Below are 27,594 nucleotides of genomic sequence, written 5' to 3'. Positions count from 1 at the left end.
GGCCCGACACCGGAGTGGTTCACGCCACTCCAACACGCCGGGACCCCCCGCCCCGCCAGGTAGGGGAGAATCCCGGCCCTTGTCTCTCACCAGCTTCTCAAACACCCCGCCACATAATTTGTGGGTTGTTATCCTCAATCCCGTCAGGCAACCTCACGATCCTGAGATTTTGCCTCCACGACCGGTTCTCCGGGTCGTCCACCACCTCCCTCAACTTCTTCTGGCCCTCCGCCATCACAGCATTTCTGCCTCCAATGATCCTCGTGGCCGGCCACCGACTCCTCCACCTTCTGGAGCAACGCATTCTGCGCCTCCAGCCCCTGCTCCACTCGCTCTTGGGCAGCCCGAATCAGCTCTGCCACCATAGCCACGTCTTCTGAGGCCCTTCTCTGCTGCTGGAATTCAGCCGCCAAAAACTCCCCTAGTTGCTCGGTTGACCATTGTACCGGCAACGCGCCACAGATCTTTCTGCCATCTTTTCTTATGTTGTACCTTTAGAGCAGTCCAGGTCTGACTGTTGCCATTTGTTTGTTGCACTCCTCGTTTGGTAAGTCTTAGACATCCCCTACCGAAGGAGAATCACCAGTTCTCAATGATCCACCTGTGTAACACTCCGCAAAACGGGCGAAGAGGACCAAAGAATCCAACCTCGGGCAGGAGTCACCGAATGTGCTCACTCATGGCTGCCACCGGAAGTCATCATTATTTAGTTCAAAATGTTTTTAGCCTTGATCTCTGACACACAACCCGTTCCAGATTGTGTTTACTGGGCCCCCTAGTATTTTTTTGTACGAGTTGTGTTTAGAGAGATTATCTCGCTGCGAAAGATCACTTGTTGGCAAATGAATCGTCGTTGGGCAGGAAGTAAGGCGTGTTACTTTGGAATTGAGACGGCTCCAAAACGGGATGTTAGGGATGGGGAATTGGGGCTGAGTTGTCAGTCGGCAGCAGATTGGATGATCTGATTCCCAAGCTGTCCTGTCGCTTTGACAATTGGCCAATGAGCCGAACTCCTTGATACGACCCGGAGAGACCGACCTTGATCGGGATCTTGGATTCATTCCCGTTAACTCCACAAGCCAACACTCTGTCTCCCCTGTCGGACGGTTCAAGCTCAAGAAACAGCAGGAAACTAGGAATGCTCTCACTGGAGTGTCTTTAGCAATGGATGCGCTGGGCGGAAGGGTGGTGTCTGGGAAATATGGCACGTCTTTAAACCCAGAGAACCTGCAGTTGGGAAGAACGAGTCTGTTGTCCAGATTCCTTGCTCGCTTGGCTTTCAATCCTTGGTCTGGTGATTGGTGTCACGCTGAGATGTGCTGCTGACCATAAGAATAAAGCACGTGTGTAAATAAAAGTTAGTACTGTTCAAGTAATGAAAATGTAATATTAAAACCATTTATGGATACAAAGCATTGAAGGAAAATGGCATCCCTTGTAACAAAAATGAATACATTGCAAAGTGGCTGTTCCGGTGTCTGACACCTCTCTCTCTCTCTCTCTCTCTCTGTTTAGTACTGGAGATGTACAGTAAGTTACGGGAGCAGCTGAAGACTAAAAGGTAAATTGGCTTTGATTTTCTGTGTTTGTGCTCGTCGGTCTGTCCGGGGGGGGGGGGGGGGGGTGGGGGGGTGGGTAGGTGGGGGTGGTGGGGGGGGGCAGGGTGCCCTGTTGTTCAGCTTCACCTCCACTCCTGTTAAGCGCTCCCAAATTTATTTGCACCATTAAGTGTGGTTGTCGGGGTCATGTTAAACATAAATGGGTCGGGTAGAAATGGAGAATGCACCCAAGAGGCTGGAAGTGGCAACCTTTCCATGAAGATATGTGGCCGGGCTTGTTCAGTTCCCAGGAAAACTAACCATTGAGTGAAGTTGGATATGTGACGGAGGAGCTGTGAAGGCAAGTTCGGTAAAGAAAAGTAGCCTGACCAAATTATTTGGAGTCATTCAGCCCGTTGATTTATTTTTCCTGACATGTTTTATGATCTTCCGATTTTCTATTTATAAAAGGGTATAAAAATAGTGTCTTTCTCATCCATGCAAAACTCCTCGTTGTGCGGCTGGCTGGTGCTGCAGTGGTTCAAAACAAATTAATTTAATGAGGGAAATTATAGTGATTTCCAAACACAAAAGGCACTGCAGCTAAAGCTTTGTGATTTGTAATTAACAGGCAACGGTGGGAGGTTTCTTGTTCATTATTCTCCAGATGTGCGGGTTGCTGGCAGGTCCAACATTTTTATTGCCTATCCCTGGTTGCCAGTGGTTCAAAAGGTGTTGGCGTGCCGCCTTCTTGAGCCATTCCATGTGCTGTAGGCACTCCCACAATTCTGCTGGTGTTCCAGGAGTTTGTCCCAGCGACAATTGAGAAATGATGATATATGTCCAGGTTTGGGACATTGTGTTTGCCTGGAGGGCAACTTGGAGGTGAAGGTATTTTCAGGCATCTGGTGGTCCTTCTCCTTCCTGGTGGGTGGAGGTCATGGGTTTGGGAGGTTCTACCAAAGAAGCTTTAGATAGTTGCTGTAGATGGTGCACACTGTGGCCATGATGTGTTGGTGGTGGAGGTAGTTTAAGCTGGTGGATACAGTGCACATCGAACTGGGATGCCTATCTGGGATGGTGTCAAGCTTCCTGTGTTTTTAGCCACCAGGCAAGTGGAAAGTATTCCATCACACTCCGGACTCGCCCTTTCTCAGTGGTGGGAGAGGCTTTGGGGAGTCAGGAGGTGGTGGCAGAATTATAGGATGGGTTGCAGTACAGGAGATGATCATTCGGCCTGTTGTATCCATGTCAGCTCTCTGCAAGAGCTGCTCAGTTAGCCTCAGTACAGAAGCAAAGTACTGAAGATGCTGGCAATCTGAAATATAAACAATAACAGCTGGAAATAATCAGATCAGGCTGCATCGCTGGAGAGAAACATCATTTCAGGTCAAGATGATCTTTGAGGTGACCCGCTGAGTATTATCAGCAACTTATGTCTTAATTTCAGGTACTCCACCTCCCTCTAACCTGGCAATTGTTTTTCCTCTTCAAATAATTACTCAATATTTTTCGAAAGCCAGTTCACTCTCTGGCAGCGAATTCCAGCTCCCAGCCACTCACTGAGTTGAAAAACATGTTCTTCTCCATGTCACCTTTGGTTTTTTTCACCATTCACCTTAAATTGGTATTCCTTGGCTCTTGACCCATCTGCCAAAGGGCGCAGTTTCTCTCCCTCTACTCTGTCCAGGCTTCTGATAGTTTTGAACATCTCTGTCAAGCCTCCTCTCAACCTTCAAGCTGTTATTGGATAGGCACATGGAGGGCCTGTTCTGTGCTGTATTGTTCTATGAGTTCTATGTTCTCTGAGGAGAAACCAATCCAAGTGTCTTCGATCTATCCTCAGATCTGAAGCCCCTCATCCCTGAAACCATTCTTGTAAATTTGACTTTGCAGTCTCTCCAATGCCTTCGCACCCTTCCAAAAAATACTCCAGTTGAGGCTGAACCAGTATTTTATGGTTCTTCATAATTTCTATGCTTTGATTTATAAAGCCCAGCATCCCATTGGCCTTTTAATCCATTGTCTCAACCTGTCCTGCCCCAGGTCTCTGTTTCTGCACCCCTTTCCAATTGTACCTTTTTTTTTGCCTCTTTGCATTCATTCTTCCAAAATGTATCACTTCACACTTCTCCGCATTCAGTTTCATCTGTCGTGTTCTTGTGGATTTGCTCCTGAAATCCATCACCACCCTCTTCACAGTTGCAATGTTTAAAATTTTTCTTTTTTTACAGTATCCAATCCACCTACCCTGCACATCTTTTGGGTTGTGGGGGCGGAACCCACGTAAACACGGAGAGAATTTGTAAACTCCACACAGATAGTGACCCAGAGCCGGATCGACCTGAGACCTCAGTGCCGTGAGGGCAGCAATGCGAACCACTGCCCACCATGCTGCCCCCCCAGTTTGCAATGTTGACAAGCTTTATGTCATTTTGAAAATTTGAACTTGTGCCCTGTATCCTAGACTCGGTCCCTGGGCATTAACTTTGCTGACAAGCACTTTATCAATCAGAATACCCAGACTTGGCTTGTTGAAGTAGCAATAGCATTTATTAGATTGGGTCCAGCTAATTCCAATTCAATGGTGACCTCCAGGATTTTGAAGGTGGAGGTTTTGACCATAATAATACAAATGAATTAAGCTCCTCCTTGTCAGAGATGGTCATTACCTGGCAATTGTGCGATCTGCATTAACTTCCCATTCATCAGTCCAAACCTGTTCGCTGTTCATATCTTGCTGCATGCTGGCATGGACTGATCTAACTTCTGAGGAGCTGAAAATTGTGCAGTAACAACCAGACATCGCCACTTCTGACTTTAGGATGAATGAAAGGTCATTGATGAAGCAGCTGAAGATGGTTGGGCCCAGGACACTCCCCTGAGGGACCCCTGCAGTGATGCCCCAGGATGATTGACCTCCAACAACCGCAACCATCTTCCTTTGTCCCAGATATGATTCTAGCCGTTGAGGTTTTCTTCCTGGGTGCTGGTACAGTGATTGGCAACTGCTACCTCAACGCCAGTACGCGGGTTTGATTCGGACCTCGGGTGACTGTCTGCGTGGAGTTTGTACGTTCCCCCCTGTCTGCGTGGGTTTCCTCCGTATGCTCTGGTTTTCTCCCACAGTCTAAAGATGTGAAGGTTAGGTGGATTGGCCATGCTAAAATGCCCCTAAGTGAAAAAGGTTAGGGGGGAGGTGGGGGCGGTTGTGGGGATAGGGTGGGAGATTGGGCCCAGGCTGGGTGTTCTTTCGGAGAGTCCGTGCAGACTCGATGGGCCGAATGGCTTCCTTTTGCACTGTAGGGATTCTATGCCCCTTCAAAGCATCTTGGGATTTTTTAACCCTGCTAAAGACACTACATACAATGCAGGTTGTTGTCTTCTCGTTTTCCCACAACCTCAACCGGTGGCATCTCCCCTTCCCTCTTTGAGAAATTGATTAATTGCAGGGCTGTTCAGATTTAAGGTTACTTCTGACATTGGTGCGGTGGATTTGTAGCAAAATTTGCAGTTGATTAGCTAGAAATTCCTGTGCACAATACATTTTCACAAAGCTCAAGTGCTTTCAATTATCCACATCTGGAAAAAAGGATTTTCTATGTATTGGAATCTGATGGATGCTGTAATGTAAAGGCCTGTGCAAGGAGCCTGAATATTTCTTTGGGGCCTCCCGAGTGCATGTTTTTGTTTCAGCGGCAAGTACTAGATAAAGCGCCAAGATCTACAGTGCCGGACACACCAAAGTCCAAAAAGAAGCACAAGGCAAGATAACTTTAGTTGGGATGCAGTAGGAGAGTTTTCCCTTAAAAGTAAAGGAGACAAAGCAGAGACGTGATTGAGGTGTTCAAGAATTATGAGGGTTTTGATAGACTAAATAAGGAAAATCCATTTCCAATGGCAGGGGGGGCAGTTAACCAGAGGAGCATATTTACAATAATTGGTCGAAGAATCAGAGGAGAGATGAAGGGGATTTTATTACATAGTGAGTTGTGGTCTGGAATGGGTAAGAACAATGGAGGCAGATTCACTCGCAAGTTTCAAAATGGAATTGGATGCTTCACAGCGCCAGAAGACCTAGGTTTGATTCTGGCCTTGGATGACTCTGTGGAGTTTACTTGTTCCCCACTTGCCTGCATGGGTTTCCTCGGGTGCTCCGGTTTCATCCCAAAGTCCAAAAGTGTGCAGGTTAGGTGGATTGGCCATACTAAATTGCCCCTTTGTGTTCAAGGTCTGCAGGTTAGATGGGCTATGGGGATAGGGCGCGGGAGTGGGCCTAGATAGAGTGGTCTTTCGGAGGTTCGGTGCAGACTCGATGGGCCGAATGGCCTCCTTGTGCCCTGCAGAGATTCTATGGGTGCAGAGCTTCTTTAACGCAGTTAAATGTCCTAAAAACCTTCACAGGCATCTTGTTGGATAACATCTGACACTGAAATACATAATGTGACTCAAAGCTTGGTCCAAGATGTTGGGTTTTAAAGAGCGTCTTCAATGGGGAAAATTAGAAAAGTGCTATGGAATGAGCAAGTGAGTGGGAAATTGGAATGTTCTTTCAAAGAGCCAGCACCATCACGATGGCCTGAATACCTTCCTTGCATGCTCTGTGATTCTGTGCGGAATGGAGTTCTCCATTTGTGAAATTCTCTCTAAGAATGGCCGAGAACTAACAATCAGGATCGGCAATTCTATTTCCAACTTTGATCAGACAACAAAATGCAAGCTTCCTGTTCCTCCAATATTTCAGGCACTCTTCCAAGTGAGGATCCTTTACTCCCAACTCTGCAGCAAATATCCCAGGGAGCTGTACAGAAAATCTGCGCATTTTATGGCACTGATTGCCATGTTCTGGTAAGGAAAAAGTGTGTAACATAGGAACTAGGAACATAAGTAGGCAATTCAGCCCTTCGAGCCAGCTCCGCCATTCATTAGTTCATGGCTGATCTCTCCCTGGTCTCAAACTCTCTTTCCCCCCCATACCTCTTTAAAATCAGAAATATATCGATCTCCTTCTTGAAACCATTTAATGACTCCGATTCCACCGCACTATGGGACAGTGAGTTGCACAAATTCACCACCCTCTGCGAGATGTGGGTCCCTCCTCATCTGGTAAGGGGGTAGATGGGTAAGGGTTGGCAGGTGGGTAGAGTGATAGATGGGCGAGGTGGATTGGATGGCAGATGGATAGGTACACTGGGGTGGGGGAGTAATAGAATTGGTTTGAGGGGAGGAGTCGGAGGATCAGGGGCTAGTGGGGGATCGTGAGGTATTAGTCGTGGGGGAGAGGGGGGGTCATGGGGCAGTTGGGTTGTGGAGGTGGGCAGGGGATGGAAAGTGTCAGTGTGAGTAATTGGGAGTCCAGTTGTTTAGTTATCCACGTGTTGGACTCGTTTTTTTCCCCAGTCTTGACATTTCCTGAGTAAGCATCCAGGTAAGTACATTGGAACTGACCAAAACCTCTGATTTGAACTCCGACCCTGAGACACAATCAGAGATTCCCAGGGAGCAGGGGAATTACTTCAAACTTCCTGGCTGATTTCCATGGAGCCCTTGCACTTCTGATGTACATCCCGTCAATGAGTTGAATAAAATTATTTATTTCAGAACACTTGAGGAAATGGCAGGGCTGTTGAATCAGTTGTTTTTTAAAAAATTTTAAAAATATTTTTATTCTCCTTTTCACATTTTCTCCAAATTTACACCCACCAACAATAAACAATAATCAGTAACGAATGCAATGTTAATCCCCATATCAATAACAACAATCCCATCCATCACCAACCCTCAAACATTAACCCGCATGTTAACATAAACAAATACAAAAAGGAATCGGGAATCACCCCATAGTCACCATTAACACATACAGTCCGCCTCCCCTCCCCCCAACCCTCCAAACCACCCCCTCCCCCCCATGTTCGATGTATTCCAATTCTCGGAAGTGGATAATGAATAATGCCCATGAATTGTAGAAACCCCTCCATCCCCCTCAGTTCAAACTTAAACTTTTCATGAGTCAAGAATTCCAACAGGTCCCCCCGCTACGCCAGGGCACAGAGTGGAGAGGCTGTTCTCTATCCCAACAGGATCCCGCTTTTGGGCGATCAACGAGGCGAAGGCTACAACATCTGCCTCCGCACCACCGTTTCCAACCCCGGCTTGGTCCGACACACCCGAATATGACCTCCCGAGGGCCCAGGTCCAGTTTATCACGTGCATCACTTTAGAGATTACCCTAACAACCTCCTTCCAGTAATCCTCTAGCTTTGGACAGGACCAAAACATATGAACGCGATTTGCGCCCCCCCCCCCCCCCCCCCCCCCCCCCCCCCTGCAATGTTCACACACATCTTCTACCTCTTCAAAGAATCGGCTCATCCTCACCCTTGTGAGGTGTGCTCTAAATACCAACTTCAGCTGTACAGCCCCAAACCCGCGCATAAGGTGGCGGTGTTCACTCTCCGGAGCTCCTCACACCAGAACGCCTCCTTCATATCCTCTCTCAACTCATCCTCCCACTTTGCTTTGATCCCTTCCAGTGGTGCATTCTCCTCTTCCAAAATAGCCCGGTAAACCGCTGACACTACCCCCTTTCTCCAGTCCCCCTGTCGTCAGCACCTCCTCCAGCAATGTGGAGGCCGGCTCCATCGGGAAGCTCTGTATCTCCTTCCTGGCAAAATCTCGAACCTGCTTGCATCTAAACATTTTCCCCAGCTCCAGCCCATACTTCGCTCCCAGTTCCTTCAATCCTGCAAACTGACCCCCAAGAAAGAAATCTTTTAGTGTCTTAATCCCCTTCTCCTCCCAATTCCGAAAACTTCCGTCCCACTTCCCTAGCTCAAATCTGTGGTTCTCCCGAATCGGCATTTCCCTTGACCCTGCTCCCAACCCGAAGTGTTGGTGAAACTGCCTCCACATTCTCAATGAAGCTATTATTACTGGACTCCCTGAGCATTCCCCCGGGGTCATTGGAAGTGGCGCTGTTGCTAGCGCCTTCAATCCCGACCCCCTCCCCAAAATCTGCTCCATTTTGACCCATTGGGAGTCAACCCCCCTGACCCAGCTCCGCACCTTCTTCACATTCGCCACCCAGTAATAATACATCAGGTTCTGAAGACCCAAGCCTGCCTTCCTCTCTGTAGTACGTTATTGGGGAAAGTTGATGAGTCCTGCAGCCTTGAGCACCTGGGCGAGACTGGAGTGGGAGGCATGCACAAGTTTTGATTTTAACACAGTTAGTGTGGGAAAGGGAAGAGAATCTGAAGACCGCAAATCCATGGCTTGGCAGGGACAAGAAGAATGTTTGGAATTAGTATGAATAAAATAGAAAAAGCAAGACAAAGTGAATAAAAGTTTTGAGCTGAGAAAGGATCACCTATCAAACTGCAAGATTTTTTTCATATCCCATTTGTTGAAAGCTTTCCAAATATGAACAGTATTTGGCTGGGCTGGTTACTGTGGCTTTGAGGGGAAATGGGAAACCAAACCTTCTGGGAGGCATTATGAGCTCCAGTGAAGAACAGAAGGGATCTGACTTGAGAGCATCAATCCACAATGGAGAATCATCAAAGTTGGGAATTGATGTTCGAGGGCAAGATGAAAGGTTCTTCACTGAAGAAGAAAAAGAAGAGTTTAATTGCCACATCATTGGTCCCAGAGTTTAATTGCCACATCATTGGTTCCAGTGATGACATGAAGATTCAGTGACTGGAGTTCAGAAAGATTGAAGGGAGTGGATAACTGCAGGGTTAAATCGTCGGTGAAGCTCTGTGATTATATTACTGGGGTTGGATATGTGTCGCTGGGAGTTGGAGTGAAAAAGGGATAGTGGAGGAGGGGGCCGAGTATGTGGGGAGGGGGCAGTGGAAAGAGGGAGAAACACAATCCCCTGAATTATAGGAAAGCATACCAGAGGAGGAGGTACTAATTGCAGCAAAGATGAACAATTTATTATACCCTGTCAAAAGTATGTGAGGGGGTGGGGGGGAGGGAGAATGATCATTTGCAACTCTTTTCATTATTTACGATAGAAACCGAGCCTGCTGGATCACGATTCCTCATTCAGAAATAAGAACAGAATACGCTGCTATTTGTGATTCAGAGAAAACTGAGGACCGCTCTGCTACTTGTGGTGTGCGTGGCCACAGCAGCCAACTGTTACTCGTTTGAATTTAAGCAACAAATATGGCTGCAATGTTGGAGATTGAAGTGTAAAGCTTTTCCACTCTTACAGGACATGTGGAGAGTCCTTCCAGAGAAGGCAGCGAATTAGAGTGTCAACTGACATATTGAAGAGTTGTAGAGAATTAGAAAAGGAAAACTTGTGTGATAACCTCGGGATGTACCAAAGTGCTTTACTGCCGGTGAAGTATCTCTGCCGTGCCGTCACTGCTGCACTGTAGCAAATAGCCAATCACAGCAAGCTCCCAAAAACAGCTATGTGACAACGAGAAGATCATTTTCCTGTAGCTCGTGAGATTATTGGTCAGGATACCAGGGAGAAATTCTGATCCCCTTCAGAATAGTGCCATGGGATCTTTTATGCCCACCTGAGATGGTAAATGGAACCTCAGTTTAATGGCGCACCCAAAATGCGGCACCTCCAGCGCACACACTACTGCTCCGGACGATTCTGTGCTTGTGTCCTATCTCTGAGCCATGGCCGACATCTCATGTTAACTGCTCTGTCTGGGTAGATCAGGTGGGAAAATTGATGTCCCCCAAAGTTAGGGAATCAATAAGTGGTGGGCAGAAAATAGTAACCATACAGGGACTCTGATGGGAGAGTATATGTTCCCCACTTTGGACTTACGCTCGTGTGCAAGATGTTTGTGTGTGCAAGATGTTTGTGTGTGCAAGATGCTCGTGTGTGCAAGATGCTCGTGTGTGCAAGATGCTCGTGTGTGCAAGATGCTCGTGTGTGCAAGATGCTCGTGTGTGCAAGATGCTCGCGTGTGCAAGATGCTCGCGTGTGCAAGATGCTCGCGTGTGCAAGATGCTCGCGTGTGCAAGATGCTCGCGTGTGCAAGATGCTCGCGTGTGCAAGATGCTCGCGTGTGCAAGATGCTCGCGTGTGCAAGATGCTCGCGTGTGCAAGATGCTCGCGTGTGCAAGATGCTCGCGTGTGCAAGATGCTCGCGTGTGCAAGATCCTTTTTGCACCCATGACACGGAGAACAACTCCTGGAAAATCACAGTTTCTCAGGAAGTGATACGTCTTGGGTGAGGTTCCTTTATTTTTGCAGTTTAAGGTGTTGTCCAAAACCTTCAAGTGCATTGCAGCCCTTTTCTGCAATTTGAATCAAACCGCTCAGAGCCATTCACTAAAAGTTTTCCATCTTTTTCTGAGTCTGCTTATCTTTGCTTCCATGTCGAGTATTTGAAAATGTTAGTCAGCCTGCATGTTCCCCCTCTACCTGCATACAATATGATCAAAGTTGAGGTGAACTTCTGTTGGTGCCGTGGTGACACTGAGCTTTTTTGTGCTTTGCTCATGTGGCTTGTCAGTAGCACGTGAAACCTTCTGCCTTACTTCGAGCTTGTCTGCTATTTCCACATACTCTCTCACGAGGCTTTCCAATCTTCACCTTCAAAGATCCCACCTTCGAATTATTTCCGCAAGTGCTTCAACTTGTCTGTCTTCAATGATGGCCAACCTCACAGGCTTTGCAAGATTCTGTTCCTCTGGATTCCAGTGTGCACACAAGCATTTACGACATTTTGGTCGTGTCAAATAGAACTCCACTGCTCCAGAAGGGTACCTTTGCCCGAGCGACCCGCAGCACCGAGTCGCCAACCTCCGGCTGCTTTCTCAGGGCTTCAGAGCTTCCCTTGAGTCCTCCTTGATGGCAAGAGACTCTCCAGTGCTGACTTCTTCAAGCCTGTTCCCCACACCCTTTTCTCTAATTGGAATCTGTTTCTCCTTCTAACATAACTGGGACCTGTCCCCGTCTCTTCTCCGTGCGTCTGGGACACATCTTGGGGCCTCTCCCTGCCCCCTGCCTTGCTTCTTTCTCTATCTCTGGGATACCTCTTGCCTCTGACCTGATTTGAGTCTTTGCTCCTTTTTTACCCTCTGCGCACGGCCTCTCCAAGGTCTGAAGAAGGTAAAGATGTTGAACTTGCACATGTACCTGACCTGCACATGCGCCGGAGGTCTGAAGACTGTCAGGACTTGGGAGTTCTCAACCTCTGATCCCGACGAACAGGGAAGTGCAGTGCTCATAACTGACTCAAAAGGTTAACTCTGTTTCTCTCTCCACAGATACAGCCAGACCTGACTTTTTTCAGCACCGCTTGTTATTATTACACCTCTAAAGTTGTTGTATGTCGAAGTTAAGATTTTCAGCAGAGTAGTTTGTGTTCAGGATTTTTGGTATTGTTGAATTGCAGTGTTTTGACCCGCGTTAGGTTAGAAAATTTGCGTGTGTTCTTTTGAAAATGCGTTTGCTCAAGTTTCCATATTTTTTTGAATGGGAAGGTGCTCTCCTCCATCTTTCACTGTCAGTAGGGAACGTTTCAGCACCAGCTTAGCAGCCTCTGCCGGGGTTGTTCCAGGGCAAATTGATAGGAGCCTGCGTGACCTCTCTGTTCCTTTGATTTGTTTGCCGCCTTGTTATATCCTCGAGCTTCCCCAAGCCCTTAATTTTCAAATTGTCAAAGTTCAGGGCAGCACGGTAGCACACATGGCTAGCACTGTGGCTTCACAGCGCCAGGGTCCCAGGTTCGATTCCCCGCTGGGTCACTGTCTGTGCGGAGTCTGCACGTTCTCCCCGTGTCTGCGTGGGTTTCCTCCGGGTGCTCCTGTTTCCTCCCACAGTCCAAAGATGTGCAGGTTAGGGTGGATTGGCCATGATAAATTGCCCTTCGTGGCCAAAAAGCTGAGGAGGGGTTATTGGGTTACGGGGATTGGGTGGAAGTGAGGGCACGGTGCAGACTCTGGCCGAATGGCCTCCTTCTGCACTGTATGTTCTATGTTCAGCTTTTCTCTTCTGCTTGTAAATGTAGCCCGTATTTACTTTTTAAAAAATTAGTCATTCGGTTTTTAACATTTTATACATCAAACAAAATAATTCAAAACAACAAGAACATCAACCCCCCCCCCCCCAAACACTCCAATAACTCCAAACACTCCAATAAAGAAGGGCAGCACGGTAGCATAGTGGATAGCACAATCGCTTCACAGCTCCAAGATCCCAGGTTCGATTCCGGCTTGGGTCACTGTCTGTGCAGAGTCTGCACATCCTCCCCATGTGTGCGTGGGTTTCCTCCGGGTGCTCCGGTTTCCACCCACAGTCCAAAGATGTGCGGGTTAGGTGGATTGGCCATAGTGTTGGGTGGGGTTACTGGGTTATGGGGATAGGGTGGAGGTGTTGACCTTGGGTAGGGAGTAGGGTGCTCTTTCCAAGAGCCGGTGCAGACTCGATGGGCCGAATGGCCTCCTTCTGCACTGTAAATTCTATGTAAAAAAACTCAGGATAGCACCCCTCCCCCCAGCAGCTGACTCTAACCAACTCTTCAAAATGAAGATTAAACAAACCCCGTTTCTTGTGGAACTCTCAATTGCCCCCCTGAAATGAAATGAAATGAAAATGAAAATCGCTTATTGTCACAAGTAGGCTTCAAATGAAGTTACTGTGAAAAGCCCCTAGTCGCCACATTCCAGCACCTGTTCGGGGAGGCTGGTACGGGAATTGAACAGTGCTGCTGGCTTGCCTTGGTCTGCTTTCAAAGCCAGCTCTTTAGCTCTGTACTAAACCAGCCCCTCAAGGTAAACGCAAACTGCCAGGAACCCCATCAGGCCCCCCCAGCCACACTGAGGCACTGGGCGGAGAGACTGCCAGGAACCCCATCAGGTTCCCCCAGCCACACTGAGGCACTGGGCGGGAAGACTGCCAGGAACTCCATCAGGCCCCCCCAGCCACACTGAGGCACTGGGCGGTGAGACTGCCAGGAACTCCATCAGATCCCCCCAGCCACACTGAGGCACTGGGCGGAGAGACTGCCAGGAACTCCATCAGATCCCCCCAGCCACACTGAGGCACTGGGCGGAGAGACTGCCAGGAACTCCATCAGGTTCCCCCAGCCACACTGAGGCACTGGGCGGAGAGACTGCCAGGAACTCCATCAGGCCCCCCCAGCCACACTGAGGCACTGGGCGCAGAGACTGCCAGGAACTCCATCAGGTTCCCCAGCTACACTGAGGCACTGGGCGGAGAGACTGCCAGCCACACTGAGGCACTGGGCGGAGAGACTGCCAGGAACCCCATCAGGTTCCCCCAGCCACACTGAGGCACTGGGCGGAGAGACTGCCAGGAACTCCATCAGGCCCCCCCAGCCACACTGAGGCACTGGGCGGAGAGACTGCCAGGAGCTCCATCAGATCCCCCCAGCCACACTGAGGCACTGGGCGGAGAGACTGCCAGGAACTCCATCAGGCCCCCCCAGCCACACTGAGGCACTGGGCGGAGAGACTGCCAGGAACTCCATCAGATCCCCCCAGCCACACTGAGGCACTGGGCGGAGAGACTGCCAGCCACACTGAGGCACTGGGCGGAGAGACTGCCAAGAACTCCATCAGGCCCCCCCAGCCACACTGAGGCACTGGGCGGAGAGACTGCCAGGAGCTCCATCAGATCCCCCCAGCCACACTGAGGCACTGGGCGGAGAGACTGCCAGGAACTCCATCAGATCCCCCCAGCCACACTGAGGCACTGGGCGGAGAGACTGCCAGCCACACTGAGGCACTGGGCGGAGAGACTGCCAAGAACTCCATCAGGCCCCCCCAGCCACACTGAGGCACTGGGCGGAGAGACTGCCAGGAACCCCATCAGGTCCCCCCAGACACACTGAGGCACTGGGTGGAGAGACTGCCAGGAACTCCATCAGATCCCCCCAGCCACACTGAGGCACTGGGCGGAGAGACTGCCAGGAACTCCATCAGGTCCCCCCCAGCCACACTGAGGCACTGGGCGGAGAGACTGCCAGCCACACTGAGGCACTGGGCGGAGAGACTGCCAGGAACTCCATCAGGTCCCCCCAGCCACACTGAGGCACTGGGCGGAGAGACTGCCAGGAACCCCATCAGGCCCCCCCAGCCACACTGAGGCACTGGGCGGAGAGACTGCCAGGAACTCCATCAGAGCCCCCCAGCCACACTGAGGCACTGGGTGGAGAGACTGCCAGGAACTCCATCAGATCCCCCCAGCCACACTGAGGCACTGGGCGGAGAGACTGCCAGGAACTCCATCAGGCCCCCCCAGCCACACTGAGGCACTGGGCGGAGAGACTGCCAGGAACTCCATCAGGTTCCCCCCAGCCACACTGAGGCACTGGGCGGAGAGACTGCCAGGAACTCCATCAGGTCCCCCCAGCCACACTGAGGCACTGGGCGGAGAGACTGCCAGGAACCCCATCAGGCCCCCCCAGCCACACTGAGGCACTGGGCGGAGAGACTGCCAGGAACTCCATCAGGTTCCCCCAGCCACACTGAGGCACTGGGCGGAGAGACTGCCAGCCACACTGAGGCACTGGGCGGAGAGACTGCCAGGAACCCCATCAGGTCCCCCCAGCCACACTGAGGCACTGGGCGGAGAGACTGCCAGGAACCCCATCAGGTCCCCCCAGCCACACTGAGGCACTGGGCAGAGAGACTGCCAGGAACCCCATCAGGTCCCCCCAGCCACACTGAGGCACTGGGCAGAGAGACTGCCAGGAACTCCATCAGGCCCCCCCAGCCACACTGAGGCACTGGGCGGAGAGACTGCCAGGAGCTCCATCAGATCCCCCCAGCCACACTGAGGCACTGGGCGGAGAGACTGCCAGGAACTCCATCAGATCCCCCCAGCCACACTGAGGCACTGGGCGGAGAGACTGCCAGCCACACTGAGGCACTGGGCGGAGAGACTGCCAAGAACTCCATCAGGCCCCCCCAGCCACACTGAGGCACTGGGCGGAGAGACTGCCAGGAACCCCATCAGGTCCCCCCAGACACACTGAGGCACTGGGTGGAGAGACTGCCAGGAACTCCATCAGATCCCCCCAGCCACACTGAGGCACTGGGCGGAGAGACTGCCAGGAACTCCATCAGGTCCCCCCAGCCACACTGAGGCACTGGGCGGAGAGACTGCCAGCCACACTGAGGCACTGGGCGGAGAGACTGCCAGGAACTCCATCAGGTCCCCCCAGCCACACTGAGGCACTGGGCGGAGAGACTGCCAGGAACCCCATCAGGCCCCCCCAGCCACACTGAGGCACTGGGCGGAGAGACTGCCAGGAACTCCATCAGAGCCCCCCAGCCACACTGAGGCACTGGGTGGAGAGACTGCCAGGAACTCCATCAGATCCCCCCAGCCACACTGAGGCACTGGGCGGAGAGACTGCCAGGAACTCCATCAGGCCCCCCCAGCCACACTGAGGCACTGGGCGGAGAGACTGCCAGGAACTCCATCAGGTTCCCCCCAGCCACACTGAGGCACTGGGCGGAGAGACTGCCAGGAACTCCATCAGGTTCCCCCAGCCACACTGAGGCACTGGGCGGAGAGACTGCCAGGAACCCCATCAGGCCCCCCCAGCCACACTGAGGCACTGGGCGGAGAGACTGCCAGGAACTCCATCAGGTTCCCCCAGCCACACTGAGGCACTGGGCGGAGAGACTGCCAGCCACACTGAGGCACTGGGCGGAGAGACTGCCAGGAACCCCATCAGGTCCCCCCAGCCACACTGAGGCACTGGGCGGAGAGACTGCCAGGAACCCCATCAGGTCCCCCCAGCCACACTGAGGCACTGGGCAGAGAGACTGCCAGGAACTCCATCAGGCCCCCCCCAGCCACACTGAGGCACTGGGCGGAGAGACTGGATACCACCCCAACAGGACCCACCTGCGAGCAGTCAGCGAGGCGAAGGCTAAAATGTCTGCCCCCCCCGCTCTTGCCTGCAGCTCCGGCAAGTCCCAAATATGGCCCCCAGGGGACGAGGCTCTGAATCCAAGTGTAAGATTGCTGGTGCTGAAAAACGACCTCTAAAATTTCTCCAACTTTGGCCAGGACCAAACATATGTGCAAGTTTGGCCAGATCTCTCCCACACCGCTCGTGTGTCCTCCACCCCCTCAAACAACCGGCTCATCCTCAACCTCGTCAGCTGAGCCCTTTGCGTTACCTCTAACTGTATTAATCCCAGCCTTGCACACGACCCTCTGCAACATCGCACACCACAACCCCTCCTCCAAAGCCACCCCAAGCTCCTCCTCGCACATGGCCTTAAGCCCCTCCAGTGACGACATAGTCTCCTCCAAAATCTTCCCATTAATCGCCGAGGTGACCCCCCCCCCCACTTCCAACCCCATCACCGACAACACCCCCGCCCATCCCTAATTGCCCCTGAGAAGGTGGTGATGAGCTGACTTCTTGAACCGCTGCAGTCCATGATGTGTAGGTACATCCACAGTGCTGTTAGACAGGGAGCTCCAGATCTTTGACCCAGCAATAGTGAAGGAACAGTGATATAGTTTCAAGTCAGGATTGTGTGTGGCTTGGAGGGGGATTTGCAAGGGGAGGTGTTCCTGTGCATCTGCTGCCCTTGCCTTCTAGATGGTATTGGTTGTGAGTTTGGAAAAATGCTGTCAAAGAAGACTTGGTGAGTCTTGGGTAGATGGTACACACTGCTGCCAGCGTGTGTTTGTGGTGGAGGGAGTGAATTTTGAAACAATGGTGGATGGGGTGCCAATCAAGAAGGGTGCTTTGTCCTACATGATGCTGAGCTTCATTTTGGCAATTGGAGAGTATTCCATCCCACTCCTGACTTGTATCTTGTAGCTGGTGGGCAGACTTTGGGGAGTCGGGGTGTGAGTTATTTGCCAAAGAATTCCCAACCTGTGACCTGCTCTTGTAGCCGCAGTACTTAATATGACGTGATACAATCCTGTGAATTAATAAAGCAGAAAAGTTATGTGGAGAGACTAGAGAAGTTGGGACTGTTCTCCTTGGAGCAGAAAAGCTAAGAATTGTCCGAATAGTTGTACTTTGCCTGCTCTTTTTTGCCATGGTCCTGCATATTTCTCCGTTACAACTTTTTATCCACTTGATTTTTGAAAGCTACTAATGAATCTGCTTCCGCCAACCTTTTGGGTAGTATATTCCAATTCATCAGAACTTCCAGTGGAACCCGTCTCTTACCATGAGTGGGTTAACTTAATTGGCTAGGCAACTAGCATGTGGTACAGAATGATGTCAATACTGTGAGCTTAAATCCCGTACTGGCTGTGGTAGTTAATGGAGGCCTGCCTCGTCACCTTGTTTGTGAAGTGGTGCCCTAAAAGCTATATATAACCAATTGTTCCTCCCTAATGGAGTGAGATACTCCTGGTCCTTCATGAATAAGGACTAATTAGCTGACCAGTTTTCTACCCGACTCAGAGTCAGCTTCTCTATCCCCGAAGGAGGCCACTTAGCTCATTGTGCTGGATCTTTGAAAGAAGTTTGCCCACTCCCCTGAAAGTTTTCCTTTATATGTATTTAACATTTAAGAAGCATTTAGATGAGCACTTCAAACGCCAGAGTATACAAAGGTATGGATTAAGTGTTGGAAAATGGGATTAGAATTGGTAGGTGCCGTTACAGACATGATTGTCTGATGGGCCTCTTGCTGTCCTGTAAAACTGTGACTAATTCCCTTTCGAAATATACTGTTGAATTTACTTCCATTATCCTTTCCCCACAGTAGGGGAGGCAGTGGTATAGTGATCCAGTGGAATAGTGATCCAGAGTATTCTGGGGTCCCAGGTTCGAATCCTGCCACTGCAGAATTCAATAAAAAATCTGGAATTAAAAGTCCAGTGATGATCATGAAACCATTGTCGATTGTCGTAAAAACCCATCTAGTTCACTCGTGTCCTTTAACAAAGAACAAAGAAAAGTATAACACAGGAACAGGCCCTTCGGCCCTCCAAGTCTGCGCCGACCATGCTGTCCGTCTAAACTAAAATCTTCTACACTTCCGGGGTCTGTATCCCTCTAGTGCCATCCTATTCATGTATTTGTCAAGATGCCCCTTAAACGTCACTATCGTCCCTGCCTCCACCACCTCCGGCAGCAAGTTCCAGGCACCCACTACCCTCTGTGTAAAAAAAACTTACCTCGTACATCTCCTCTAAACCTTGCTCCTCTCACCTTAAACCTATGTCCCCATGTAATTGACCCCTTTACCCTGGGAAAACATCTCTGACTATCCACTCTGTCTATGCCCCATATAATCTAGGGAAGGAAATCTGCCATCCTTACCTAGTCTGGCCTATATGTGACTCCAGACCCACAGCAATGTGGTTGTCTCTTAACTACCCCTCAAGGGCAATTAGGGATGGGCAATAAATGCTGGCACATCCGGCGATGCCCACGTCCCATGAACAAATAACCAAAAAAGGATGGTGCATTCCAGTTCCTAGCCACTCGCTGCAAAAACAAAGTTGTCTTTAATCTGTGTTTTGTTACCGACATGTTCCCCCAGTAGAAAGTGATTCTCACTGTTTTATTTGTCAAAACTTCCCATAATTTCCCCTTTGCCATCTCTGTTGCAAGGAGGAGAATCTCTGCTTCTCCATGCAGCTGAAGTGTTCTTACAACAATAAAAGGAAGATGGAGAGAATGTTCTGTATCAAATCTATTACCATGGCAGGACATTCCATCCACAAGTCAGCAGTCAGCCCTCTGTCTGCGATCCAGCTTTCTCTGTGTCACAGCACTCTCCACAGCTGAAATGTCTGCTGTACACTTCCTGATGTGAGGTTGATGAGCTTGGCAATGTGCTGCACAGGTTTGAGCAGTAGATGGTGAAAACCTACTGGACAGACAGGCTACGTGCTTTTAAAATGGCTTGTGATGGTGTGTGGATGGAAGTGGATTAGAGGAAAGGACACAATCTACCAATTTGTTGTGTTCTGTCTTGGAAGGACACCAAGAAAAAAATTATATTCTCCTGAACATGACCTACACAGGCTGGAGACACATTGTGACTTCGAGCCTCATCCTCGGGCCACAGAATGTGAATGAAGCTGACATGCAAGTCTGGTGTTGAATGAGTTCATTGTCAGATGATGGTTTAAAAGAGGTCCTGTTCACCAATTTAGAATATAGAACAGTACAGCACAGAACAGGCCCTTCGGCCCTCAATGTTGTGCCGAGCAATGATCACCCTACTTAAACCCACGTAACCCGTATACCTGTAACCCAACAATCCCCCCATTAACCTTACACTACAGGCAATTTAGCATGGCCAATCCACCTAACCCGCACATCTTTGGACTGTGGGAGGAAACCGGAGCACCCGGAGGAAACCCACGCACACACGGGGAGGACGTGCAGACTCCACACAGACAGTGACCCAGCCGGGAATCGAACCTGGGATCCTGGAGCTGTGAAGCATTGATGCTAACCACCATGCTACCGTGAGGCCCCAACGTGAGTTGGATATTAAACCCTTGTGAAACTTTTCGAAGGGCTGGAAGTTACCGTCTGCACTTTGCCCCCTTGATCAAGCAGATTAATTGATCGTTCATCTGATTGCTCGCTCTGGGACCGTGCTGTGGAGTTTGTTCACTTCCAAACAATTGTGCGCGAGATGCTTTACGCTGTTTTGAAAGAGGTATTGAGGAGTTCTGTAAATGCAGGGTCATTAAGGTTTAGGATGTTAATGTGCAGAACACTGGGATGGCACGGTGGCACAGTGGTTAGCACTGCTGCCTCACAGCACCAAGAGACCCGGGTTCAATTCCAGCCTTGGGTGACTGTGTGGAGTTTGCACTTTCTCCCCGTGTGTGCGTGAGTTTCATAGAACATAGAACATAGAACAGTACAGCACAGAACAGGCCCTTCGGCCCTCAATGTTGTGCCGAGCCATGATCACCCCACTCAAACCCACGTATCCACCCTATACCCGTAAACCAACAACCCCCCCCCCCTTAACCTTACTTTTATTAGGACACTACGGGCAATTTAGCATGGCCAATCCACCTAACCCGCACATCTTTGGACTGTGGGAGGAAACCGGAGCACCCGGAGGAAACCCACGCACACAGGGGGAGGACGTGCAGACTCCACACAGACAGTGACCCAGCCGGGAATCGAACCTGGGACCCTGGAGCTGTGAAGCATTTATGCTAACCACCATGCTACCCTGCTGCCCCGGGTTCTCTGGTTTCCTCCCACAGTCCAAAGATGTGCAGGTTAGGTGGATTGTCCATAATAAAATTGCTCCTTAGTGTCCAGGTATGTGCACGTTAGGTGGGGTTATGGAGAGAGGACGGGCGAGTGGGCTCTTTTGGAAGGTCAGTGTGGACTAGATGGGCCTCCTGCACTGTCTGGATTCCATGGCACCCACTCACCCACACAAGCTGATTCACCTTCCTGCCTGAGGGAGTAAAAATTGCCTTTGGAGCTATTCGTTGAGAAATTGTGAGCACTTTCCAAGGGGACAAATGCAGAGAAACAAGATGTATTACTTGAGTTGGATTTTTTTTGTGCATTTAACACAGCAGCTGGGGAGGATGGTTATCTCAGCATTGTCTGAACTTATTCTGTGGCCACCCCACTTTGCTTGGAATCATCATCTCTTTTGTCATTTATTCACTCTTGCCGTTGACCTTATTGTGGATGTCTTTCACTGACTCTGTATTGGTTAAATTAAAGCCGATTCCCGGCTTGGGTCACTGTCTGTGCGGAGTCTGCACGTTCTCCTCCGTGTCTGCGTGGGTTTCCTCCGGGTGCTCCGGTTTCCTCCCACAGTCCAAAGATGTGCAGGTTAGGTGGATTGGCCACGATAAATTGCCCTTAGTGTTGGGTGGGGGTACTGGGTTATGGGGATAGGGCGAGGGTGTGGGCTTGGGTAGGGTGATCTTTCCAAGATCTGGTGCAGACTCGATGGGCTGAATGGTCTCCTTCCGCACTGTAAATTCTATGTTACATCTTTTCTGCCAGTTCCACTGAAAAGTCAGTTAACTCTGCTTCTCTCTGCACATAAGCTCGCAGACATGCTGAATATTTCCAGTGTTTTTTTTAATTTTAGTTTTCCTACATCTGCTTTATTTTGCTTTTGTTGTGCATTACCTGCAGGTGGCAGCAAAGTATAAGACAAACCCATTTCCCTGCTCTGAACTTGGAGTGAGAGGAACGTGGTAAATATTGAAAGCACAACAGAAAATGCTAAAAATGTTCCATCTGTCGGTTCCTATAGACAGAAAAACGGAGTGTGGGCTCTTCATCAGAATCATCCCTGTGTGGGATCTGCATCAAAAATATTAGTTTGATGTTTTCCCCTTGCTGCAAATACTCCATCCTAAACATGCTTCTTATTCCCCTCAGTTTCTCTTCATTCAAACCCAGACTCAGTGCACTGTGTTCCACTCCTGCTTTCTGAAGATTTCTCAACTGTGAAATTCCTCATTCCCCTTCTTGCAAGACCGTATAAATCAAAGTTTGGTGTTAGTTAACTGGTTCCTCCTGATTTGAGGTTTGACCTTGGCGTCGCACTCTGGACCCTGACCCTATCAGTGAATCGTGGCTCAGTAGTTGGCGCTTTTGCCCCAAAGTCATGGCTTTGTGGGTCCAAGTCTCACTCGGGAGGCTTGAGCACAAATTCCGCGTTGACACTTCATTGCAGTGCTGAGGGAGTTCCACTGTCTCAAATACTAACTTCTTGATGAAACAATAAACTAAAGTCTCACCTTTCTTCTTGGACAGGCATTAAACATTCCACAGCATTATTTTGGAGAAGAACAGGGGTTTTTCGCCTAGTTGTGGCCAATATTTATCCCTGGATATTATCTTATTGCACACATTGTCGGCCAGGGTTCCAACAATACGACCGTTTACACTTGGCAAGTGATTCACTTCATCAGCACCGTACTGGTGAGGTAGCTTAAATTATGTGCTCAAGTCCATGGGTCTTAAACCTATGACCTTCTGACCCAGAGGCAAGATGACTACATACTGAGCTAAATGTGAACAACTTAGATTGGGAGCAGAATTTGGGCTGCATGGGTGAAGAAGCAAATGCAAAAACCAGTTGGAGCATGAAGCATTGCACTCTGCTCCTCTCCATGTCAATGAGGTGACTCGCTGCAGGCAGCATTCTCTCCTCTTTGCAAAATCACCCATATGGATGTCATCCTGTAAGTATTTACTTCTTGGTTTCTCTGTGATCTCTTGATTAAATGTAAATATTCTGATTTCCGGCATTTTTTCCACAGAAAAGCATAGATTTGTTCACAGCTGATTTTTTTTTTTGTGCAAATTTTGGGAAAATAAATCCTGCCGGAGTGCCTGAAGTGTTGTGAAAATTTAATGAGTCAAAGTCTCACCTCCAGCAGGTTATGTGTTTGCCATTCAAGAATATGGTGAATTGAGAGACTGGAAGACAAGATTGAACTCAACAAGGTTCTTCGTTTTTGACAGATTAACCTTCTGTCACCTATCCCTCAATCTGTCCCCTCTAGCTTTGTGTGATTTATAACGGCAGCAGCTTGTATTTACAAAATGAATGATTCTAAGGTGCTTTAAGGAAGGGGTAACCAGTTATTGAGCAGGATGTAGGATGTGACCACAGCAGGGCCCAAATTCCGATTTCTACAGGGACAGTGCCACCTCGGTTGACCTTAACAATAACTTGCATTTATATAACCCTTTGAATGAAGTGTTGTGGCCCAAGATTCTTCAGAGGAGCATAATCAGACATGATCACACCAAACCCCATAAGGAGATTTATTAGTATTATGTGACTATTATGACTCCCTGGGCTGGGGCGCTAAATTCCAGCTCCCCCTTTACCCGGAGTCGGAACACAATTGAGTTCACCAATAATTCTCAGAAAAATACCTGAAGTATTTGGCCCTGTCTGCCAAGTAATTACAGTCACCAGGTTTGTAAATTTAAACAGAATTACTTTTTATTTATAACAAGAATTCTAATGAAATATACAGCAGGTTAACTATTCGCTAATTCCTAATCCCCCACTTTTGACTTGCCCCCATCGTGTGTGTGCGTGTGTGTGTTTGTGTGGCACATGCACACACACGCCAAACAAGTACAGAGGGAGAGAGAGGTGTGAAAATAAGTAGTAAAAGGACATAGGGTTTTTGTTTCAGATGATTGTATTTGAGGACACTTTCCTTCAAATCAGGCATTTAGGTCGAGGTCACTATTTTCTGGTCTGTAATGGTTTTCACTGAAGGTTCATGCATTCAGGTTCTCTGTCGGTTCAGAAATACAGCAGCTCACAACATTTCTGGAGCGAGAAAGAGGGAGAAGAGAGAGAGCGCAGGTCCTTGTCTCTCAGCGTCCAGGTCTCCAACTCTTTCCTTCGGTCTTTGGAAATCATCCCATTTAGGCAGATCCAATCACCACCTGTTACTGGGCAGAATGCAGCATTTTGGCCATATCATTGGCTGCCAGTTAACCAATCGAACCGAGTCCCACCCCATCTCTCGGGTGCCATAGAGTCTGAGTTCTGCTGTTCGAAAACGAGCACCATACAACTTTTAGAATTCCTCATTCTCTCGCTGCTTGACTTAAAGATACATGTCCATTAAGCATCCGTGGATCAAAAAAATAAAGGAATCAACAGGAAAGGACCCTTAAATGACCAAAAGCTTGGTAAATGCTTTTTGGGAAGAGAAGTAGCGGACGGAGAGTTTTAAAAGTTCTTTCACGGGATGAGGGTGTCGCTGGCTAGGCCAGCATATATTTCCCAATCCTAATTGTCCCTGAGAAGGCAGTGGTGAGCTGCCCACTTGAATTGCTACAGGCCCTATGGTGTCGTTACACCCACAGTGCTGTTAGGGATTTCCAGGATTTTTACCCAACAACGGTGAAGGAACAGCAATATATTTCCAAATCAGGATAATGAATGACTTGCAGGGTAACTTCCAGGTTGTGGTGTTGTTCCCATGTATCTGCTGCCCTTGTCCTTCGAGGTGTGTCAGTTTGGCCAGTGCTGTCAACAGACCATGGCATGTTGTTGCAGTGCATCTTGTACATAGTTTGTGCAGGAATTTCTAAAACTTGGGATTAAACAGTTGAAGAAATGGCAGACCATGGGGTAAACAAAGCTAATCAGGTCGGCAATTAAACAACTTGGGAGGAGGAGGTAGGTCCATCTAGAATGGTGGTGGAGCCCAATATGTCAGTGCAAAAGACATTTGCTTTTGTCAGCCAGAAGACGATTGAATGAGCCACCCTGGCTTCCCTGAGGTCCCACCATCATAATGGACACTCTTTCACCTGACATAACATCACTGAATACAACAAAGGCTATGGATCCTGACAACAGTCTGGCTCTCGTGCTGAAGACTTGTGCTCCAGAATTAGCTGCTCCTCTCGCCAAGCTGCTGCTCTAGCCAAGCTGCTCCAGGACAGCTACAGCACTGGCAGCTCCCAACAATATGGGAAAAAAGCCCAGGCATGTCCTGTTCACAAGGAAAGATGGAACAAATTCACTGAGGCCAATGAACACCTCCCCCACCCCTCTCTTTCCCATCCGCAAGCAATCTACTCTAAATTATCAGCAAAGTGATGAAAGGTGACATTTACTCACCAATAATCTGCTCATCGCTTCTGTTTGGGTTTCGCCAGACTCCCTCTGCTCCAGGCATCATTACCACCTTGGTTTAAACATGCACAAAATAGCTGAAATAGCAGGTGAGCTGCGAGAATGCCCTTGACATCAAGGCAGCATTTGACCAAGTGTGAAATCTAGAATTGAAGCCGCTGCGAATCCGAGAGGGTGGATGCATACCTAGCACAAAAGAAGACGGATATCACTGGAGACCAAGCAGCTCAATCCCAGGACACCGGGTGTGTAGGAGTTCCTTAGCTGTCATCTGCTTCATCGCACCCGTCATAAGGTCTGAAGTGGGGATGTTCGCTGATGATTACACCATATTCTATCCCATTTGCAACATCATGAAGCAGTGCTGCCCTCTTGATCCCAAAACCTGTCTCACTTGAGGTGACATTCTCCTGTCCCTGCCTACAGAGCAAATTTGAAGTGCTCAACATCATGGGTGTGACTGTCTCTTGGAACATTGTGTCCAGATAACCTTTCTTCCTGCGTGTTAGTGTTTGAAACACATCAACTCTGAGTCAAAGACCCTCAAGCCACAGTCCCTTTCTGCAGATGTTGTGGATGAAGTATGGTATTCGCCTTCACCCACAATATCCAGCTGCAACACATCACCTCCCCTGTTACCTCTGTTATATTTTGTTTTTAAAATTTGAAATACCACTCATTTATCTATTTATACTTTTGATAAAAGCAATTAACTTATTTAATTAAATTTATGATGTGCAGATGCCGGCGTTGGACTGGGGTGAGCACAGTAAGAAGTCTTACAACACCAGGTTAACGTCCCAAGAAGTTTGTTTGGAATCACTAGCTTTCGGAGCACTGCTCCTTGATCTCACTCACCTGAGGAAGGAGCAGTGCTCCGAAAGCTAGTGATTCCAAACAAACCTGTTGGACTTTAACCTGGTGTTGTAAGACTTCTTAATGAAATTTAGTTATGTGATTTAGGGCTTTTCTGTGATGTGGATCATAACCCTGCCTGTTTTAAACTTATTTATCTTTACATGTGAAACAGCACCCTGAGCTCACCCAACAAGTTCCCATGCTCGCCAAGTTCCCTAACACTCTGAACACAGAAAATCGGAGCAGGAGTCAATCACACGGCCCATCGAGTCTGCTCCACCATTCACTTTAGATTTTATTTATAGAACTATAGAAAAGTTACAGCACAGAAGGAGGCCATTCAGCCCACCTTGTCCATTCCAGCCCAAGGATGCCGTTTCTAATCACACCTTCCTGCGCCCTGCCCATAGCCCTTTAGGTTACTGCACTTAAGGTGCAGATCCAGGTACTTTAAAAAAAAGTGTTTAGGGTCTCTGCCTCCAGCACCAGCGATTCCAGACTCCCACTATCCTCTGGATAAAAATGTCCGTCCTCATGTCCCTTCCACAACTTCTGCCACTTATTTCAAATCTATGTCCCCTGGTTATCGAGTGAAATATTTAATTTTATGAATTTCAATTTAAACCGATGCTCTGGACCAGAGGAAAAGAGAAATACTTTCTTCTGACATCACATTTTAGTTTTGTCATTTTTTTCACACTTTTGATTTTGAAAGGGGACAGTGGTCAGAACTCGATAGTTCTTGCTCTGTGTGAAGTGTGGGTCTGAGCACTATGTTGCTGCTCTATGTATAATGTGATTCTGAGCCCAACGTTTCTGCTCTGTGTATAATATGGGTCAGAGCCGGGTGTTCCTGCTCTGTGTACAGTGAGATTCAGAGCCCGGTGTTCCTGCTCTGTGTACAGTGAGATTGAGCCCGGTGTTCCTGCTCTGTGTACAGTGAGATTGAGCTCGGTGTTCCTGCTCTGTGTACAGTGAGATTGGGCTCGGTGTTCCTGCTCTGTGTACAGTGAGATTCAGAGCCCGGTGTTCCTGCTCTGTGTACAGTGAGATTAGAGCTCGGTGTTCCTGTTCTGTGTACAGTGAGATTCAGAGCCCAGTGTTCCTGCTCTGTGTACAGTGAGATTGAGCTCGGTGTTCCTGTTCTGTGTGCAGTGAGATTCAGAGTTCGGTATTCCTGCTCTGTGTACAGTGAGATTCAGAGCCCGGTGTTCCTGCTCTGTGTACAGTGAGATTCAGAGCCCGGTGTTCCTGCTCTGTTTACAGTGAGATTGAGCCCCGTGTTCCTGCTCTGTTTACAGTGAGATTGAGCCCCGTGTTCCTGCTCTGTGTACAGTGAGATTCAGAGCCCGGTGTTCCTGCTCTGTATACAGTGAGATTCAGAGCTCGGTGTTCCTGCTCTGTGTACAGTGAGATTCAGAGCCCGGTGTTCCTGCTCTGTGTACAGTGAGATTGAGCTCGGTGTTCCTGCTCTGTGTACAGTGAGATTCAGAGCCCGGTGTTCCTGCTCTGTGTACAGTGAGATTCAGAGCCCGGTTTTCCTGCTCTGTGTACAGTGAGATTCAGAACCCGGTGTTCCTGCTCTGTGTACAGTGAGATTGGGCTCGGTGTT

General features: G+C 49.1%; 1 protein-coding gene across 6 annotated transcripts in view; it reads left to right on the top strand.

Annotated features, from left to right (window-relative positions):
- exoc6b (exocyst complex component 6B) overlaps window positions 1-27,594 on the top strand; it is a 658,566-nt gene that overhangs the window by 111,918 nt on the left and 519,054 nt on the right. For all 6 annotated transcript variants that reach the window (XM_038793136.1, XM_038793134.1, XM_038793132.1 and 3 more), the window contains exon 5: window positions 1,516-1,561. In XM_038793136.1, the coding sequence (XP_038649064.1) occupies window positions 1,516-1,561 (46 nt within the window). The remainder of the gene's footprint in view (window positions 1-1,515; window positions 1,562-27,594) is intronic.

The sequence above is a fragment of the Scyliorhinus canicula genome, chromosome 3 (assembly GCF_902713615.1).
Source record: "Scyliorhinus canicula chromosome 3, sScyCan1.1, whole genome shotgun sequence".
NCBI lineage: Eukaryota > Metazoa > Chordata > Chondrichthyes > Carcharhiniformes > Scyliorhinidae > Scyliorhinus > Scyliorhinus canicula.
This window is presented reverse-complemented; position numbering and strand designations above follow the sequence as displayed.